General features: G+C 40.5%; 1 protein-coding gene across 3 annotated transcripts in view; it reads right to left on the bottom strand.

Moving 5' to 3' along the window:
- Nucleotides 1-17,949: 17,949 nt before the first annotated feature.
- Nucleotides 17,950-22,173, bottom strand: part of PEX5L (peroxisomal biogenesis factor 5 like) — a 173,196-nt gene continuing 168,972 nt past the window's right edge. For all 3 annotated transcript variants that reach the window (XM_029215455.1, XM_029215454.1, XM_029215456.1), the window contains one exon: nt 17,950-18,349. In XM_029215455.1, the coding sequence (XP_029071288.1) occupies nt 18,145-18,349 (205 nt within the window). In that variant the 3' untranslated portion in view covers nt 17,950-18,144. The remainder of the gene's footprint in view (nt 18,350-22,173) is intronic.

The raw sequence follows: 22,173 nt of genomic DNA, 5'->3' as shown, positions 1-22,173 counted from the left end.
CTTTCAGTGCTGTCCAGAATTCAGTTGGGTTTGTGACGTTTGGTCGTATGAACGCAGATGCCCCCAGCAGCACACTGTTGTTCTTGGCCAAAGGGAGATGAATTCTGTTTCTCAGCAACCCTTCCCCCAAGGCATAGTCGTGTGTACTGTTAGTTAAAATAGCTGATCTCTTCTTACCATGACACATGACAACTCGCTGGAATCATGTTAAGTGCCCCAAATCTGTCTGTAATTTTCTCATCCCCCAGCTCTTTGCTTGTCTTCATTTCTATGTGTTCTGGGGCCAGAGTCTCATCTCTGCCCTTTGTTGGCTAATCACCTCCTGACTTGCCTTCACTGCTTATCCGCTGTGACCAGCAGTGTGATCTTCAGCAGTTTAAGGGTTTCAGATGCAAAGAAACTTTATATGACATTATGAAAGACCATCGTTTCCGTTTCGGTGTTTCAGCATTTTAGTTGCAACCTGGGATTAAATCAGAGTTTCAGATGTGATGAAAAAGTGGAACGATAGTGCTCTGTAATTTTCCTACTGCTCTGTACCAAATGCTAGGGTCTCTGGAATTTCTATTTCAGATTATTCAGTCAAATAAAAAAGGACTTATTGCTGTCTGCTTAATATGCATTTGATTGGTAGAAAGGATCTTCCTGGAGACTGTAGGAAAATAAAGCAGAACCAACTAGGTGAAATATAGCACAGAATTCCACAATTCTGTGAAGTCTGGAAGTTGGATTATGACATGTGAGTTACGAACAGTCAGGGTTCTGGTTATGATTGGGGCCCTTCTTACAGGAGACGTGAGCGAGGGATGCAGAGCCCGAGGCCTGTGGCCCGTGGACCTGGGTGCGGCCCGTAGCTGGGCAAGTCCCTCATCTTTCCTTATGTGCACAGTGGTGTGATGACCCCCTGCCCTCTCTTTCCAACTGTGGTTTGTGGATCTGGAGAGATTTGATCACTGACCGTTTGAAGAGCAGCGGGTGGTGTGCCCAGTGGGTGGGCCCTAGTAGAGCATGCTTCCTCTCTTCTCTCCTCTGACGTTTGCTTCAGTTCGGGAACAAATGAGATTGGCAGAAGGAGGGAGCTCATGGGGCAGTAAATCTCTACTAAACTCTGCCCACTGGTGTCACCTTTTCACATTGTCTTGGACACCCCAAAGTAGCCCCACTCAGTGACACGAGTCCCTGATTCCTGCAGAAACCCCCATGCTAAGCAGCCTTACGGAGTCCCGTTTCCTTAGGGCGGTAGTACCATAGAATAGTGACTCCAAACACACATCAAAAGTGACTTCTTTTCACCGCTGTTACAAAGGGAAGGCCTTTTCTGGGGGTGGGAGGGGGATTGGGGCTTTGGATTGAAATATGGACAAAGTTGGCATGTGTATTTTGAACAAATTAAAAAATTTTATAATAAAATCTTACAAAGTGAATGGTGTAAAGTCAGTATATAAGATTACAGGCTCCACATTACTTAATTCATTAAGCAGAAAAAGAAATTTAGCCCTTTTGATACCTAAACCTATCGTAAGAAAGTGGAATATGGCTGCCTTTTTTTTCGCCTCACAAGACAAAGGGCTATTTCTACAAGGCAAAGTTTTGTATATGTGCTGTTCTTTATTTCAGATTGAGAGTTGGGAAAACTGGAGCACATATTGGTTTTCTTTCATGCTTATAAATGTATTTGTATGTATATCTTAATATATTCAAGGCAGGCTTCCCTGGAATCAGAGTGTGGAATATACTGCTTAATTTTACACATGTATGTCGATGAGATTATTTATGACTAAAAACTGGAATAATGTGTGTATTTTGTCAACTGATCATCAGCCTGTTAGGCGTCTTCTGTGTGAGGTGTGGTGGTGTAGTTGTGAAAATTCTCACTGCGTGGGTGTATGTGTGAAAGAGAGCACTTTCTTCCTGTAAATATCTTTTGATATCCATTTGTGCAAAATCCTGATGAATGTGTCTTTGGAAAATACAGCGTATCAAAGTTTTTGTTTTGTCAATTGATCTAAATGCCCACACAACTAATCAGAAATCCAGTTTGGTTCAGATTGGGATTTTTTTTTCAAGGGGAGAAAAAGTATGGGGGAAGGACTATTAAAGAAGGGTCATGTTTTAATGCCATTTTATGTCAACATTGCTTTAATGTTCTGAATTGACTTGCTGTTTTCTCCCACCTACAAGAGAATGTGCTTGCCATTGCCCCGTGTTCACCGTGGGCTGTAGGGCGTAGCTTGAGCCTGCTACTCCCAACATTGTTTTTTCCCTTGACCTGAACTGGATGGAGCCTTACCTGCAATTCATAGTGTGAGCACCTGCATTTGTAGCCCGACTCCACTTCTAAGTGTGGTGGGGCCGAGTCGCTTTACCTCTCTAGGCCTTTTTCCTTAAAATGAGTGGGTTAGACCAGATAAGCTCAGAAGTCCCTTTCTGCTCTAGCATTCGGTTCTATTTTTATTTTCCTGCAGTTACTACCTTGGTCAGACATGTAAGACGCGAGGGATCACATAGAGGTTCGATGTTATGGTTCTGGTTTGTTACAGCTCTCACACCCCACTTTAGAACCTGCCTTGTTTTTAGTGTTTGCCACGCCAACTTCTACTCCCAATTTCTTGGGGAATTACTTTCTTTGGTGATTATCCCATTTTTTTCTCCCACTCCTGAAACTCTCCACTTCCCAGTCGGTAAGGTACTTTGTTACCATCTTCCTCAAAAACGAAAAATCTATTTAAAACACCACCTGCCCTGACAAACCTCAGAACTACCTTCTGCTAACTCTGTAACCTTTCTGGAGTATTATCTTACTCTAGTTGAGTTATAGCTATGATCCTCAAATAAGTTTTTCTACCACAGAAAGGATGTCTTTTCATCTGGTAGGCATCACTGTTGCTAAATGACATCATCCCTGTGGGCCGTCCATGGGGAGATGGCCAGTGTTGGGGGCAGGATAGGGGGATAGGATTAGATAAAATGTGATTCTATCCTTCACCTAAGGTCAAAAATCCTAGGTTACAGAACAAGATTCTGTACCCTTAAGTTGATGTATAAGATCGTCCACACAATGCCATGGAGATTCCCTACTCAGTAAATCATCCTGAGAGAGTTTGTGTCATAATTCTCTAGATCTGTGCTGTTCAGTACAGTTGTCCATGGCCACATGTGGCTAATGACCTCTGGAAATGTGGCTTGTGCACATTGAGGTTGTGCTGTACACAGGAAATGCACGCCAGATTTGTAAGGCTTGGTACCAATAAAAGGGAATGTAAAATATTGCATCAATATTTTATATTGATTATATGCTAAGATGACCGTATTTTAGATACATCAAGTAAGATGATATTAAAGTTTCACTTATTCCTTTTGATCATTTTTTAATGTGGCTACCAAACAAATTGAAACTAGACGCGAGTTGTACTTCTGTTGGACAGTGCTCTCCAGACCAGGTGACGTGAGGAGGCAGTGAGGTGCCGTAGGTATGGAAGAGGGGGGGGGTCTGCGAAGCATCCAGACAGACAGAAGCAGCACAAACATTTTTTTTGGAGTCGGGAGCAATGTGAGGCACAGAATGCCTTCCAGAAAGCAGATTTTTCTGTATAAGAACCAATATATATATAAGACCCCAATTAAAAACCAAAAGCAAACGAGCCCAAACCCTGTTTCTTCAGCTTTGTCTAGAAGCTGCCAACTCTGCATTTATTTTTCAAGTATCTTCCAGGTGCCAAGGATGTTAGCCACATGAGGGTGTTGGGCAGATTTGTTTCACTTTGGGCAACATTCTCTTGTGGTTTCTCCTCCCCCGGTATTGTTTTGTCTGTTCAGAGCTGGGTGTGTTGAAATACCATGGAAATCTGGCCGCTCCTCCTGGTCTCAGCTGAGGCTGATCCTGTGGCCCGCGCCTGTCTGCTTGGCAGGTTTTGATGTTGGCGCCTGAAAGAGTTTGTGTTTATTTTGCACTAATCACAGTTGTAGTTTAAAATATCTCAAATGTTTTGGGAGACTATTTGCCTGTGATGGAAAGAGAGATGGATGATTTATTGCTTCAATTGTTTTAAAATTAAAAGCTATTCTCACAATCTGAGGTCCCTTTATGGCTGTTTTTTTTTTTTCTTTTGCAAAATGCCACATAAACCGATTCTGCCTTTTGCAGGTTCTTATCCATCAGTGGAACAGGTAACTTGAGACAGTGACTAATTTTATTTCTTTTCAGGGTTTCTTTGTGTGGCCCCGAGGCTGCCAGGTCCCATCAGTAGTGGAATATTGTCGATGGCACGATGTTAACTCTGTGAAGGAGGGAGGGGCAGGGCAGGTGGGAGTCTGCTGTCTTTCTCTACTGGGTGCCAAGTTGAATATTGGAATCGATTGTGAGACCTTTCTGTGGTTCCCTGGCTCTCAGTTTGCTGGTGGCTTCCTTAATGCAGGTATAAGCAGAGTCAACACTAGTTGCATCAAGGGATTTCATCATTTTTAGGACATTGTGTTTCTAGGCTGTAATGAGTTTCCTATTGCTGCTGTAAACAAATTACCACAAACTGAGTGGCTTAAAACAATACATTTATTAGGTCAGAGGTCTGGAAATAGGTCTCACAGGGCTAAAAGCAAGGTGTTGGCAGGGAAGCCGTAGGAGAAAATCCATTCCTTCCTTCTTCCAGTTTCGGGAAGCTGTTGGCATTCCTTGGCTCATGACCTCCTGAGAGCATTGGCGTCACTCCAGTGTCTGCTTCCATTGGCACATCTCCTTTACTGGCTCTCCTGCCTCTTTCTTACAGAGACCCTCGGGATTACATTGGGTTCACCCAGATGGTCCAGAATAATCTTCCCATCTCAGGATCCTTAACTTACTCATAGCCGCAGTGTTCCTTTTGGCATGTAAGGTGATTAGGATGTGGCTTATTTTGAATTAGGATTAGGGCTTATTTTGCTTACCATATAGGCTAATTACCACTTAAAATATGTTTATTCAGTGCTTAAAACTTTTAAAAGAATGAACCAATATATTTTTAAAAATCCAAGTGAAATGACTGACATCAGTGTTGTGCCATCTGTTTTGGTGAGGGAGTAAGAGGAGAAGGAAATGATGGGGGGATAGTGAGGGGTTGTTTACCATTCAGAGAATTGTAAACTTTTAGGCCAGTGTTTGCAAGCCTGCTGCTGTTTACATTCACTTGATGTATCCCGTCGTGTCCAGTGGGAGAGTTTACCAGTGTGTGTATGTGCCGTTTGAACTCATGGTCCAGCTTTTCAAACGTCATCAGTGGCAAACTTCAGTCACAGTGGAGAAATTTAACAGGAGAATGGTGAGTAATTCTCATCCCCATGCAAGCAATTATTTAAAAATCTACTTTCATTGAGGTAGGGAGGCAGGGTGGGATAATGGCCAGGGTAGAAGCATATAGACAAGTTCAAATACCTGTTCCCAGCCCAGACTAGCTGTGTGACTTTGGTAAGCACTTAATATCCTGAGACTCAGTCTTCTCATCTGTTCAGTGGGCAGAATAAATACTTGTGATGAGTTATGTAAAGCATCTGACAGTCTGGTGGACACAGGATATTTTTACTGTGGTATTTTATGTCATCATTTTAACCCATATAGCGTTTTGACTCTGCGGAGGTTTTGACCCATTGTTTCAGTCTAAAACAATTTTTTAAAAATAATCAGTTATACCAACATTGATTTTTTTTTCAAAAGTATTTTTCTGGAGATAATTCCATTAAGCAAATTTATTTTGTTCATCTGTATAGCATGGTTCATCATTCAATAACTACTAAACATCTATGTGCTAGGCATTGTTTTTCTTAGATGTATCAGTAAACAAAGTAGATATGGGTCTCTGCCCTTGCTGAGTTAATTTTGTACCAGAGAGAGGCAGATACTAAACATAAGAAGTAAGTAAATGATATGTTAAAAGCTGTTGAGTTCTATGGAAAAAAGAAGATGTAGATCAGTGGTGGAGGTGCAGGTTGAGGTACGAAATCAGGTACTCAGGGGAGTGCCTGATCAGGGAAGGCATCATGGGGAGGTGAGATTTGAAAGAAGACTTGAAGGAGGTGAAGGCGTCATCCAAACATGTTTAAGGGAAGGATATGCTCGGCAGAGGGACAAGCTGGAGCAGTAGATCTGGAGTGGGAAAGTATCTGGTATGTCAGAGAAGCAGCAAGGGGACCAGTGTGGTTGGGAGGGAGGGAGGAGTGGGGGAGACTGGTGGGAGAGGAGGAGAGAGGGGGCCAGATCGTCTGAGCCCGGGAGGCATTGGAAGGGCTTGACTCTAGGGTGGAATGGAGAGCCATTACAGGGTTTTGAGCAGAGCAATGACCTGCTCTGACCAAAGTTTCAGGGAGATTGTTCTTTGTTTAGCTTAGATGACAGGAGGGCAAGGACAGAAGTAGGGGCTACTGTGGTAGGCAAGGGGAGAGGATGATGCTCAGAGGGATGGAGGGTAGCAATGGGGGTAGTGCGGACGGGCAGATTCTGGGTACATTTGAACGTAAGGCCAGTAGAATCTCCTGATGGATAGAATGTGGGGTATGAGGGAATGAGAGTAGCTAAGGCTGCCCTTGAAGTTTTTGTTCTGAGCAATTGAAGAATGTAGTTGCAATCAACTAAGGTAGGAGGGTGTGGTGAGGTTACAAGTTTTGGTGGGGAAGATGGTCAGGAGTCCGGTTTGGGGCATGCTGAGTTTGAAATTCCTATTAGACCTCCGTGGCTGATGTTGAGTAGGAAGTGGGACATGTCCAACTCTGGACTTTGAGAAGTCTGGATTGTAGATATCAAATTGGGAGTGGTTGGTATCTAAGTGTGTTTTTTTTGTTTTTTTTTTTTTTGCGGTACGCGGGCCTCTCACTGCTGTGGCCTCTCCCGTTGCGGAGCACAGGCTCCGGCCGCGCAGGCTCAGTGGCCATGGCTCACGGGCGCAGCCGCTCCGCGGCATGTGGGATCCTCCCGGACCGGGGCACGAACCTGTGTCCCCTGTATCGGCAGGCGGACTCTCAACCACTGCGCCACCGGGGAAGCCCTCTAAGTGGTATTTAAAGCCATGGGCGTGGGTGGGATCATCAGTGGAGGGAGACAGGAAATAGAAGAGGTCCAGGGACTGAGCCCTTCAATGTAAGTCAGGGAGAAGATGAGCCAGCAAAGGAGACTTGGGACGAGTGACCACCACTGTGCACAGAAACCAAGAGAATGGTGCCTGGAAGTGGAAACCAAGTGAAGAAAGCATCTTGAGGAGGTGAGAGTGACCAAATAAATGTGATAGGCTAAGTAAGATGAGTTCACTGTGAGATTGATCCACTTGGAGTCATGTGTGGTCTCCATGGGAACAGTTTGGGAGGAGAGGCATTGCAGAAAATGAATGCAGACAACTCTCTGGGGAGTTTTGCTACAGAGGAAAGCAAAGAAAGTGGGGTGGTGACTGGTAGGGGAAGTGGGTGGGGCTGAGAGAAGTTATTCCTTTTAAATATGAGAAATAAGATGGTCAAACAGAAAGTACAGTGTGGAGGATGTAGGAGGGCGAGGGGAGAAGTGCTGATTCGCTGTTCTTGAACAGGCAAGAGGTGATGGAATCTGGTGCCAAAGTCAGAGCTAACTTTAGGCAGGGCCTGGAAGACCTGTGTGGGGATGGGAGGGAGGCAGAGACCCAAGTGCAGATGCCACGGTGAGGAGACTAGGAGACTGCCATGAGTCTGGGAGTTCTTTCCTGCCATCGTTTTCTAGGAAAGTAGGAAGCAAGATGCCCAGCTTAAGAGGGAGTGTGTGGGAGATGGGATTTGAGAGAGGAGAAGGTAAGAAGAGTCACCCAGTTGAACTCTTCCCAAACTTTGACATTTTCCTTTCTATTTTAATGAACTTACTTTGTTAACAATTCTGTAAATTTTATAAGGACAGTCTGTCATCAGTTTTTCAGTCCTCATCAATTTTTCTCCATTATAACTTTTGCTATTGCAAATTCCCCTTTGCAGCCATTATTTCCACTGGATCCAGCTCTACCAGGTCAAATTTTGCAAATCTAAATTTTGTCTAGACGATTTTGTTGTTCTTTATCAATTTTTAACCGATAGCAAATTTTACTATGAGCAGTGTTAGCCATTGTCTTGGAAATTTCTCTCAAGCCTACTGTTTCCCAGGTCAGTTTTTGCTGTTCTTTTAGTATTAAATGTACTCTTTAAGTCTGTTGTTAATCTCTAAGACCTTTTTTTCACCTGGCACAGTTTTTGAGATTATGTTAATTATTTGCAGAAATATTAATTATGGACTGGATACAATTATCAGTAGAGCAAAGGCTTAGGATCTGGGTGCCCGCTGAAGTTAAAACGGCAAAATAGAAACACCCGGCCAAGGAATCCGGCACGTGGTAGGTTTCAGTAAATGTTTGCTTCCTTTCTGTTTCCCTTTCAGAGAACTGGGCCTGGGAAGGCTGTACTGCCTGGATTCCACTTTTCTAAACTCAGTGGGCAAACTCAAGCAGGGCGCCTACTGAGAATCAGTAGTTTAGTTCCACAGGGCAAAATACTAAAATTAACAAGTTCTGATTCCTTAAGATGATTACCAGGCGGCATTATTGGTTATGTGGTGTAAGTAAAGGAAAAATACGTCAGTCCTTTTGAGCCCTAAAGTGCTGGCTAGATGAGGTATTACCTTAAGGCGCCCTGTAAGGAAATGTAAAAAGAACTATTCAGACCTTGGTCTGCTTTTGAATACACACACGGAGTGAAGCAGCTATTTGAGGAAATTAATATTCATGTTTAAAAAGTGGCGGGGGCGGGCTTCCCTGGTGGCGCAGTGGTTGAGAGTACTCCTGCCGATGCAGGGGACACAGGTTCGTGCCCCGGTCCGGGAGGATCCCACATGCCGCTGAGCGGCTGGGCCCGTGAGCCATGGCCGCTGAGCCTGCCCGTCCGGAGCCTGTGCTCCGCAACGGAAGAGGCCATCACAGTGGGGCCCGCGTACCGCAAAAAAAAAAAAAAAAAAGTGGCGAGGGCATAGGAGACATAAAAATGGTTTGAGTTATGCGAGAGTTGGGAAGAGGAGCCGCAGTTCACCACTAGGTAGACGGAACTTTACTGCTTATAGAGAAACAGTGAAACAGGAAAGAAAGAGGTACAGCTTGATTTCACAGAGAAAAGAGAATCCCACCAAGGTTAAGTGCTGCCTCAGGTGGAAAGAGAGGGCAGTGAAGAGGGAGAGCTTGTCCCCAACTCCACCTGGCTGGCTTCTTGTCGTTCAAATCTCAGCCCAAATGTCAGGTAAGAGAAACCTTTCCTGACCACCTGTAGATGAAGGCGCCCCAGTCACTCTCATACGTTACTTGCCTTGTTCTTCTAGCGCTTTGCATTGCAGCACATGGCATTCTTATTTGTTAAAGTATTTGTTGAGCTCTCACAGAAATCTAAGCTCTTCAAGGGCTTGATTTAATTTCCACTGTCCTGCACTAGAACAGTACCTGTACTTAGTAGGTGCTCAAATATTTGACTGACAAAAAAAAAAGACCCTAAAACAAATATATTTTAATACTTTTATTCTTAAAAAAAAAATCACAAAATTGCAGGTTAAATAATATTTTAGTCTTTAAAAATTAACAGAGGAGGAAGATCTTTGTTTTGTATCTAAAAGTGCATTCCTATTTCCAGATAACTTATGCAAAATCATAGGTAGTGATATTCGATAAAAGGACCTTTTAACCAGTAGTACAAATTGGATTCCATTTGACTTGAAGCAATTCTGATCCCCATATCCCATTTTGAAAGATTTCTGAAAAGACCTTGAAGCCACAAAGTTTATTGAAAACATAGTTTAAAATTGCACAAATATACAATTTAATAATGTGAAAAAGGGAGGGCATGCTTCCAATAGTAGTACAAAAATACTACCTTAATCTTGGTACTTTGCAAATTATAAGCCAATGGAGTAAATTAAACACATCAATATGATAAGAGATTTTTATGGTAGTAATTTTATTTCAAAGAGCAACACAGGGGAATACTAAGATGAAATCTTAATACCCAACAGAGTTGTGCTATGATATATATTTCACTAAATACACAGGTACGTTATCATGTAGTATTCCAATAACTTATGCTCCCGCTTCCACTGCCATTAATTTACTATAGGTCACTTAATTTGGATTGGTTTTAATTTAAAAACTCAATGTAAACATTTAAGGTTAAATTTTTTTGTTATCTACTTCAGATTAAAAATGAAATCCCAAGATTTTAAACATTATTGAGCATAAGGAAGCATCATAGAAGAATTTGTCTCAAACAGTATTTTAGATTAGATATGCAATTCAGATATACAAAATATATAGAAATATCTTTTCTAAATAGTTAATAAATGCTTTTTATAGTTTGTAAAAAGTTTACTAAATTAATCAGATTTTCAACAAATGTAAACAAATTTGGGCAATGAAAATAGAAGAGGGTTTGGGTTAGATGATATGGGGATGGGGAATTGAAAATAATTAGTAAAATTTAGGTTTGCTCTGTTTCCTTTACTGCTAACACATTCAATCATGAACATATTTCTCACGTGGCACAATTCTTTTGTGGTATTTTTATATATCTCAGTGAAATACTGAGTGTGTATATTCTTTAGTTCTTTTTGTGTCGTACCATTTCCCTCTCCAAGAAATTCAAAGACAAGACACACACACATTTTATTGGTGAGCAAAGAACTGCCTCATTCTTTTTTTCATCTTAATATTATTTTGAGTGCAGGTTTCTCAACCTTGAGAACCTTGAGTGCAAGTGTCCCAGTGAGCCTGTCAGGTTATTGCTGTGACATTCTACAGTGCTACAAGAGTTCTCTCTTGGAGAGCAGTCCTAAGAAAACAGTTCTGAGATTGAGGATTGGGGCACTTGTTTCCAGAATGTTATTTGGGTATGTCTGCAGAGGGTACCAGTAGCGGAAACTTTATTCAAGGCAAAATGGAGAGTTATGTGAAATCTCACACTTTTTTTCTCCTCTTAGCTGTTTAATGCCTCCACACAACGGTCTTGGCTGGGTGCTTGGGGGATTCTGTCTTGGAGCTCATCTGCATGTGTGTTGGGGTGTAGGGTACGAAGTGGTGACAAAGCTGTCGCTAACTAAAGACACCCCCATTGTCTTACTGAGCTTTGTTCCCTCCATTTCTGGTTTCCTTGTCCTTATTTTTTCCGGAAGCCGGGGCCACAGAAAAGGTCAGTGGGAGGACTTTAGAGTTGGTTCTGAGTGACCGTGAAATCACCTCATCAACCCTGAATTTCAGTGCTTTTAGACGGATTGACCAAGTCCAGTTTCTCAAGGGATGTGGCCCAAGTAGCTCACTTACCATACAAATAGGGCCATGTTGAGGACAGTGGTGTGACAGACACCCCACACACTATGTGACATTTGTGGAAATTAAGGCCCCATGTCCACTTTGCCTTATGATGGTTTTCATGTACCTGACGTTACCTTAACCTCCCCACCTTATTTAGAATGTCAGCATTTCTAAATTAGAAAAGCTAGAAATGCACTATTCAGAATTTAGAACCCAAAACTGTGCTGAGGCAATCAACATGATTTTGTTCAGTAGCATTCAGACAGGTGGATTTTGTTTCTATTTTGCATCTGTTGTGCCTCAGCCGGTTTTTAAAAATCGTTTGGATGTCTAAAGACCTGGACTCCTCACAGGATTAGTTTGGCACTGGCTGCAACACTGCATAAACCAGCCCTGTGAATCTCAAGGACAGGATATTTAAAGGCAAGTAGAAAAACTAGAACACAAAGTTCATGAACAAGTTCCTTGTTCAGAAGCAAGGAAATATAAGCTAACCTATGAGACTGACTTAATCATGCACTGGGTAAATTTACATTCAGTAAAGTTATTTTGCATGCTTTGGTTAATATCTGAGTAGGCAGATTTGCAAGTGCTAATGCATGCCTTATTTTGGTACGTGAGGTTATATGTTTCATTTTATAAAACTGCCTTTTTACAAACCTTATGCCAGAGTTCATCTACAAACCCTCTTAAAAAATATATAGATCTGTCTACTTCTTAGTTCAAAACAGTTTAATTTCAACCAGTTCTATAAATACTGAAATAAGGAAATGGTGCAGTAAAATCTGGCGAGGGAATACATTTGAAATTATTTTACAAAGTTGAAATCATGCATTGCATGTGTAATAATTTCTAAAACAGAAGGCCTCAGAAAGATGGCACACAAATTAAGCCTTCAGAATACCCTGTTACTAGAATGCTTCTAGAAGCATTTCAAGAAATAAAACAACCACCACCACCACAACTAACTTATTACAGTCCAGTCGATTCAGGGACAAATGAGGAAGGGACACAAAACAACCATCTTGCTTTTTCTCTCTATTCCCAAGGAGGTCACACACAATGTTTGTGGTACAGAGTTTGGGAGCTCCTGTTATAAGTAGGACTAGCTACAGTTGTATTCAAGTCTTGCTTGTATAGCACAAATACACTAGAAAGGTTTACATAATATTAATGTCTAGACATGGTGCTAAGATTTAACATAATAGTTCCTTCAAAGAAAAGAATGAGGCAAGTGGCAGAAACCTCTGGAAGTGAGTGGGTACTGGACATTCCAACACAGTTAAATATCACAAATTTGCCATTCTAGTTGAAACACAGATCAACTGAGAAAGCACAGCTCATAGTTTTCTACTAACGTTTCCTGGTGGATAAGATCTGCCTTTCTTTCAAGGAGTCATCAGGAGTGAGCTTGGGTCAGAAAGCAAAGGGAATGATGACTCAATATGATTGGCCCAGTAAGTGGATGCCTTATTTCTCCTTTTCCCTAACCCTCCTCCACCTCACTGTGAAGGTACAGGAGCACATAGAAATAGCTCACTAGACACAGTTATATTTTGAAACTCAGCAATGATCACTGGCCTTCTCTGCATTTTCATCCCATTGACTAGTGAAATTGGTCCTCAGAAGTCACGTTTATGAAATTGAGTGGTCATTCTAGTAAAGTATTACCATCCTTTAAGAGATCTTAGGCTATTTATTACTCAGTAACACAAAAGATACTCAACGCCTTCCCAGAATGCCACCCAAAACACCCTACCTACCCTTTCAAATGGAAAGAGTAATTTAAATGACAACTTCACACCATGGAGATAAGATGCCAGAAAACAGTGCTGCCTTAAAAAATGTGTCACAGTTAAAAAAAATGTATACAATAAAGACTGTTCTAAAATCTTGCTACTTTAGTTTTGGTGGTGCCCTGATTTCTATAAACTTTCATGTGCTTTCTAGTAACTGTTTTTATTAAATTTTGTTTAAAAGTCTCACTGTATAAATGAATTTATTTACAAAACAGAAACAGACCCAGATTTTGAGAACTTATGGTTACCAACAGGGAAACATGGCAGGAGGGATAAATTAGGAGCTTGGGATTAAAATACACACACTACTATACATAAAATAGATACCCAACAAGGACCTACTGTATAGCACAGGGAGCTCTACTCAATGTTCTGTAATAAGCTATATGAGAAAAGAATCTGAAAAAGAATGAATATATGTATAACTGAATCACTATGCTGTACACCTGAAACTAACACAACATTGTAAATCAACTATACTCCAATATAATAAAATAAAAATCAAAAAAGTATTATTGAAGGAAAGGTATCCCATGCTCTTGGATTAGAAGAATTAATATTGTTAAAATTGCCATATTACCCAAAGCAATCTACAAATTTAATGTGATCCCTATGTAATTACCCATGATATTTTTCACAGAACTAGAACAAATAATCCTAAAATGTATATGGATCTGTAAAAGACCCAGAGTTGCCAAAGCAATACTGAGGAAAAAGAACAAAGCAGGAGGCATAACCCTCCCACACTTCAGACAATATTACAAAGCTACAGTAATCAAAACATCATGGTATTGGCACAAAAACAGACATAGGGATCAATGGAACAGAATAGAGAGCCCAGAAATAAACCCACACACTTACGGTCAATTAATATTTGACAAAGGAGGCAAGAATATAAAATGGAAAAAAGACAGTCTCTTCAACCAGTGGTGCTGGGAAAGTTGGACAGCCACATGTAAATAAATGAAGTTAGAACACACCTTCTCACCATGCACAAAAATAAACTCAAAATGGCTTATAGACAAATATAAGGTGTGACACCACAAAACTCCTAGAAGAGAACATAGGCAATAACATTCTCTAACATAAATCGTACCAATGTTTTCTTAGGTCCGTCTCCCAAAGCAATAGAAATAAAATAAACAAATAGGACCTAATCAAACTTATAAGTTGTTGCACAGCAAAGGAAATCATAAGCAAAGCAAAAAGACAACCTACACACTAGGAGAAAATATTTGCAAGTGATGTGACCAATACGGTCTTAATTTCCAAAATGTACAAACAGATCATACAACTCAACAACAAAAGAAACATCCCAATCCAACAATGGGCAGAAGACCTAAATAGACATTTCTCCAAAGAAGACATCCAGATGACCAACAGGCACATGAAAAGATGCTCAACATCAATAATTATTAGAGAAATGCAAATCAAAACTATAATGAGGTACCACTTCACACTGGCTAGAATGGCCATCACTGAAAAATCTACAAATAACAAATGCTGGAGAGGGTGTGGAGAAAAGGGAACCCTCTTGCACTGCTGGTGGGAATGTAAGTTGGTGCAGCCACTATGGAGAACAGTATGGAGGTTCCTCAAAAAACTAAAAACAGAGTTACCATATGATCCAGCAATCCCACTCCTGGGCATATACCCAGAGAAGACTATAATCCAAAAAGGTACATGCACCCCTATGTTCATAGCAGCACTATTCACAATAGCCAAGACATGGAAACAACCTAAATGTCCATATAAAGAAGATGTGTTACATGTATACAGTGGAATACTACTCAGCCATAAAGAAGAACGAAATAATGCCATTTGCAGCAACATGGATGGACATAGAGATTATCATACAAAGTTCAATAAATCAGAGAAAGACAAATACCATATGATATCAGTTATATGTGGAATTTAAAATATGACACAAGGGGAGGAAGAGATAGGGAGTTTGGGATTGACATGTACACACTGCTGTATTTAAAATGGATAACCAGCAAGGGCTTACTGTATAGCACAGGGAACTCTGTTCAATATTATGTAACAACCTAAATGGGAAAAGAATTTGAAAAAAAAAAGAGATACATGTGCTTGTATAACTGAATCACTTGCTGTACACTGAAACTATCACAATATTGTTAATCAACTATACTCCAATATAAAATAGAAAGTAAAAAAAAAACGGGAAAAAAGATACAAATCAAAAGAGAAACAGACTCACAGACAGAGATCAGACTTGTGGTTGCAAAGCAAGGTGGTGGGAGAGGGATGAATTAGGAGTTTGGGGTTAGCAGATGCAAACTATTATATGTAGAATGGATAAACAACAAGGTCCTACTGTATAACACAGGGGACTATATTCAATACCCTGTGATAAACGATAATGGCAAAGGATATAAAGAATGTATACATATGTATAACAATCACTTTGCTGTACAGGAGAAACTAACAGATCATTGTAAACCAACTATACGTCAATTAAAAAAAAAAGTATTGAAAAACTCCTTGGGCAACAATTCTGCGCTTCTTGACAGGTTAACAGCCTATGAAAATCTTGGTTCTGACTTACACAGGTGTCTTGCAGAAAATCTTACTGAATGCTCTGCACATGATCAAATTATGACGGGAATGGAAGGTTGTCTCCTCTAACGCAACTCTTTGGAGCTCGAAGTTACTTTGTATTCCAAAAGCAAAATAAAACTTGGGCAGCAAAATTTGCCACCACTTAGCAACAATCAAATCAAAACATCCCACATTTACCCTACTGTCAGTCTTTAAATTGTTACTGATCTCATGTAGGTAGTGCCAGCAAGGCTAAGAAAACAGCCTATCGTTATTGCAAAATTCAGTGACTGCTGAAAGTACAGAATGACATCATAAATAGAACACCTGTGAAGTTTGCTCCTAATGGACTATGATGGATGCACGTCAGCTGGCCAGCCAGTGAATGCACAGGGATTGGGAGGAAGAACATGCACAGAATGGATGCTATTCTATCGGGGATATTCAAGCAGGCAGCTGTCATGGGTTGGAGACTGGGCCCCAAGAGTCCTTCCCCAGACTGAGTTTCTAAGATGCTAAAATTCTAAAGGATACCATTTATTCTTTAGAAAATATTGTTGAGTTTTATCTTGCTTCTCAGACTTCAGTGAAGGAGACCAAGCCTGGGTTGTGACTCCTGCCCAGCAGTGAATGCCTTAATGCCCTGCCTCCTGCTGGCCAGCTGGAGGCATCACCTAGCCCAGGTGGGCTTTGACATGAAGATAAATGCCTGGCACCACCATAGTGCCCTCAACTCTTTGTCTTTATGAACTAGAATAGGTTATGTTGTATGGAAGCCTCAAGTGGTTTCATGTGTCCCTGGGATCCCTTCCTATCCCCCGAGACTTCCAACATAACGGAAGAGAGGATTTCTGCCTGTACCTGGAGTTTGATGTCTCAGCATGTATATACATTTCCTCTCCCCTCTCCCAGTAGAAGCTAACTCCCCAGTCAATTATACTCTTGACCCAAATGCTGTTTTGCAGGGTAACTATAATCACAAATGTAACCAGCTATTACTAACCAAAGAATATGAAGAAAAAGTTGGGATCAGATTGCTTTGGGGAAGATTCTGGAAGAAAGAAGGAGATACAATAAAGAAGAATGGGACAATTTCCCAGGATAAATTACTAGAACTGGACCATCAGTGAAATTATATTTTGGTTACCATTTTGCAAACAATTTTTCTAATTCTTTAAAAAATGGTGTCTTTCCAACTAATCACCAAACTCCCAACAGGCACAAAACGCTCTGAAGAACTGAGTGGAATATAACCAATTAAACATCACCACCAGCAGAAAATTCCTGATGCTTGACAAATGTTCAAAGTGAAAGCCAGGCATGCATCTTTCATATTAAACCACTGACATTCAGTGAGCTTCAGCTAGAAAATATTGATCTTCTATCACTTAGAATGCAAAAGGGTGAGCAGTGCAGATTATTATGGAACTAAGAAAACACATAATTTTAAGGAAAAGATGTATTTATCACTTTTAAATACTATTTAAAATGTTAACAATTTAAAAGGAATATTAACTGTGCAGAGCAGTTAGAAAGCAAGGGAAATACGGCATTTAAGCAAGTTAATGTTAACTCAGTAGAAATCACAATATCATCAAACTTTCTTCCTGCACAGAATTTGTGAAGAGATACTACCTTATCTCTTGCTTAAGTTCATACAGTCCCAGAAAAGCATGTGAATGCGATCTGTGTTTGACATACTACACCCTATGTCATATCTGCTTTAAGAAAAACGTTCCTTCAAAACCCTACGCTATGAAAAACTATTTTCAGGAATTGTTATTTGGTCCGTTGATCAAACAAGGCTGAGTTCTCTTTTACCTCCAGGTTAAAAATTGGAGCAACAAAACAAAACTCCAGCAAGGCAAAAATATTAAAGTGCATATATACAATCCCAGAAAAGTTTTGATTGGGAAGAGCAAAAATTTCTAGTGCAAAAACTGCTTTTGCCAGCAAAGCTCCCTCTCTGGAATCAAAGGGCAACAATAAAAGTTAAAATTGGAACAGGTTTAAGCAATGCCTCTCTTCAGTCAAGAGTTAATATATGTGCATGCACCTTGGCCCAAACTATGTTCAATCTGGTAAAAGGGGGGATTTCAGGGGACAGTTCAGAAACACAATTCCCTGATCCAAGGCAGTGCTTTCTCCAGGTGTCCCATGAGCAAGTTCCTTGGATGTGTCATCCGCTGCAAGTGGGGACAAAACCCCAAAGAACAAACTTGCAATATGCTTGCAGCTTGTGAAGAGTATTCACACAGTTACTTAATCTTGGTTTGTGTCTATCAATTCTTCTGAGCCTGACCTTGACTATATAATGTTTTGTGCTTTTGGATCTGAACAGAGACTGGGCATTGTCTGTAGGAATTCCCTTGAGTTATATCACCATAGCCTTTTGAACATCCGTTTTATCCTTTTTGGAATTCATAATGAAATAGTTTTGCATTCCTCAGTACAATTACACAGATCAGGGATTCTTTTTATTTTTTTCTTTTCCATCAAGGATCCAAGTTGAAAGCTCTCAGGAGGACATCCAGGTCACCGAGATTAGCTGCCTGGAAGAGTTCTGGTTGGTCCATCAGAGAAAGGGCAATTCTGAGGGCAGCCCAGATATTCCCAGAGATTGCAGGATGAGGAACTTGCTGTTGATTCCTGCTCTTTCTTTGCAAACTGAGGGCAGTGAGAAAATTGCTGACCGCTTCTCTAAGAGGGTAGAAAAATAGGCATTTAAAAATGCAACAGATTTCAGAGTTAGCAAACTTAGAAATAAATGAATTAAGTTATCTTAGTCTAAAAATCCTAAGTCACCACTCTGGTGTTTTGGATCATCAGGTGAGCAACTTTCTGATTCTCTCATTATTCCTCTGTGAAAAGTCATTGTTAAATATAGTGAAGACAGAAAGAAAAAAGGAGAGCAAACTTTATTTTAGGTATGTCATGTGGGACAGGAAGAATAATAGCAAAACCATTGCTAACTCATTAATGCATTTGATTTCCCCCTACTCCAGGAATGATTTGAAGACTTAATACATCTGCAGATGTGATTTATATAACCAGAGGAGGCATCTGGCCTTACTCAGAAACGAAGTAGCTTAACTTTTCTCATTAGTTTAAGTTTTCTCAAAGTAGGAGGCAGCCGGGCTGAGTTGAGTTTGTTATCAAAGCAGCTGGACTTGGATGCCAGTTGTTTAGCCTTAGGCATATTTCTTCTCCAAGCCTCAGTTTCCCCAGCTGTATTACAGGGAGAATAAAAGTCATTTTAAAGCCTAGCTGTGAGGTGCAGCTGAATCATTTATGTGAAAGCTCCTATCATTAAGTTAGGTCAGTAGTTCTTCACGTGGTCTGGGGAACTCTGGGGATCAGTGAGGTCAAAATTATTTTTACAATAATACTGAGATGTCATTTTACCATTTCACTCTCATTTTCTCATGAATATACAATGGAATTTTCCAGTGACTATATGATGTGTGATATCCCAATAGATTGAATGCAGAAGCAGAGGTGAGAATGTGTCTTCTATAAGCAAGATATTAAAGAAATTTGTAAAAATGATAAAAGAATGTCACTCTTTTCACTAAACTGTTTTGGAGAATAATTTTTTTAATAAAATATATAATTCATGTTAACATGTAATTAGTTTATTATTTTTAAATGAATCTCAAACTTTTCTCTGTTTCTAATATGGTAAATATTGATAGGTGTAACCCACATAACCAAAAGCCCCTCGAGGTTCTCAATAATTGTTAAAAGTGGAAAGGGGTCCCAAGAATACAAAGTTTGTGACCCACTGAGTCAGATGCTGTCCAGAGGCCTAGCTCCCGTGGTCCATTACCGTGCTCTCTTGCTTGCGTGCCCGGTGTACCGGCCGGGACTGCCCCCTTCAGCTTTCCTGTCACCTAGGGACGTGTAATATGTATCCGACAAACTTGTCTTTGCTAAGAATGACGCCTCTTTCACTTGTATCTTCTGTACTCTTCTTAAAAGCTTTTCACATACTTGATCTCATTTAATTCTACGAGGTAGTCACTGTTAAGCATCTGGTAAGAAACCATAAAGAAAGCGAGGCTGGATTTCTGATTCCAATGCACACGATCCAGGCATTTGCTCATCTATATTGTTAGATTTGCCCAGAAGTAAAGGGCAGTTGGGGATGGTTGCGCTGTAGGTAGCAACCTGGGTAATGGAAGGGAGTGTTCTCATCAACCCTCTTCTGGGTTTCTTGTAATCAAGGAAGAGAAGAGGATTGATAGCAGATGCACACGGAGAGTTTACTTTGGAGGCCCTTTCTGGCTTCCTCGGCACAGGAAGGCAGCTCGAATGACAGTGACTCCAATTCCTCTCATCATCCTAGGCCTGTAAGAACTCTGGGGAAGGAAGATGCTGGAATGCCTTCCTGCATGCCCTCCCGCACAGGCTGCTCCTGCCCCGATGTGTGGCACTGGTCTCCGAGGGCCGTGGAGAGTAACAGAATAGTCGAACCTGTTAGCCTTGTCAAGCAACTCCAGGTTTTCTCACGAAGATAGTCTAAACCTTTTCCCCAGCTTGAGAGCTCAGAGGCCTTTGAGGGGACTCAGAAGACTACGTGTACAAGTGGGAATAGTTTTCAAATGTTACACACATATGTGTATGAATAAGTTTAAATTGTTTTAAATGTTATGTCACGATTAATAAAAAGCACATTCATTTAAAAGTATTCTTCATTTTATAGTAGCTCTCCCTCATTATACTAATACTAAAAACATCACATATCAAATGGGATGAGATTTCTGTTTTTAATTAAAAAGGGGTCCTCACTTTTGAAAAGGTTAAGATTTTTTTGTCTAAGTTCTATTGTGAAGTTCCTACTGACAAAAGGGTAGCATTTTAAGCTCCACCCAGGTTTCACGCCAATTTCCTCTCCTTATTTCAATTGTATACAGTAGGATGAGAGGGCTCGCCTTTGACTCTGTATAGAACGTGTGAGATGACAAATAGCGCATGTTATAGTTACATACACAGACACCTGCGGTTCTTGAGGGAGAAGCCCCAAGACTGGTGGATACCAACTCCTGGCTTTCTTCTGGGCCACATCTCTATTGAGGGTTGTTATTTCCTAAGCACCCACTTATACCACAAGTGAAACTTATTTTCAGAATGCATTTAAAGCTTATGTCTCTCTTGATGGCCTTTTTTCTCAGGAAAAAATGCAAGATGTTTATTACTTCACAAAATTTCCCATATTCTACATGACAATAAAAGACCCACACATTTTAGCCAAAACACTTTGCTGTTCCAAAATATCTATCTGATTCAAGTGGACAGACTTAGCAAACAAGAATACAGGATGCACAGTTAAATTCGAATTTCAGATAAACAATGAATAATTTTCAGTATAAGTATATCCCATGCAATATTTGGGAAATACTTATCTTAGAAACATATTTGGTATTTATCTGAAATTCAAATTTAGCTGGGCGTTCTGCATTTTATCTGGCAACCCTAAAATTGACTTGCTCTTATACAGGAGACTTTCTGCTTGAGATAAAAAACTCACACCTCAACAAAGTTTGTCCATTTCTACCTGTTACGGATTTTCATGGCCTCCTGCAAATAGTTGCCCTACTGAGTCTTACATCTGTGAATGTCAAGAAAATATTTTATTGGCCCCTCAAGTATATTTTTCTACACTAAGGAGTTACAATTAAAACTCATCCTAAAGCTTTAGAAAATTTACATGCTAAAGGAGGCCTTTCTAAAGCTTAATGTGTAAACCAATGAAATTAGAACACTCACTCCCTCATACCATACACAAAAATAAAAAACTCAAAATGGCTTAAGGACTTAAATATAAGATATGACACCATAAAACTCCTACAAGAGAACATAGGCAAAACATTCTCTGACTTAAATTGTACCAATGTTTTCTTAGGTCAGTCTCCCAAGGCAAAAGAAATAAAAGCAAAAATAAACAAAGGGGGCCTAATCAAACTTATAAGCTTTTGTACAGCAAAGGAACCATCAACAAAATGAAAAGACAACCTACAGAATGGGAGGAAATGTTTGCAAATGATGCAACCAACAAGGGATTAATCTTCAAAATATACAAACAGCTCATACAGCTCAATAGCAAAAGACCATACAACCTAATCAAAAAATGGGCAGAAAACCTAAACAGACATTTCTCCAAAGACGACATACAGATGGCCAACAGGCACGTGAAAAGATGCTCAACATCGCTAATTATTAGAGAAATGCAAATCAAAACTATAATCACACCGGTCAGAATGGCCATCATCAAAAAGTCTACAAATAGTAGGGACTTCTCTGGTGGCACAGTGGTTAAGAATCCGCCTGCCAGTGCAGGGGACATGGGTTCGAGCCCTGGTCTGGGAAGATCCCACATGCAGCCAAGCAACTAAGCCCGTGCGCCACAACTACTGAGCCTGTGCTCTAGAGCCTGTGATCCACAACTACTGAGCCCACGTGCCACAACTACTGAAGCCCATGCACCTAGAGCCCATGCTTCTCAACAGGAGAAGCCACCGCAA

Source organism: Monodon monoceros, unplaced genomic scaffold (assembly GCF_005190385.1).
Source record: "Monodon monoceros isolate NGI ecotype Baffin Bay Population unplaced genomic scaffold, NGI_Narwhal_1 Super_Scaffold_11, whole genome shotgun sequence".
NCBI lineage: Eukaryota > Metazoa > Chordata > Mammalia > Artiodactyla > Monodontidae > Monodon > Monodon monoceros.
Note: the sequence above shows the minus strand (reverse complement) of the source record. Positions and strands in the feature narration are given on the sequence as shown.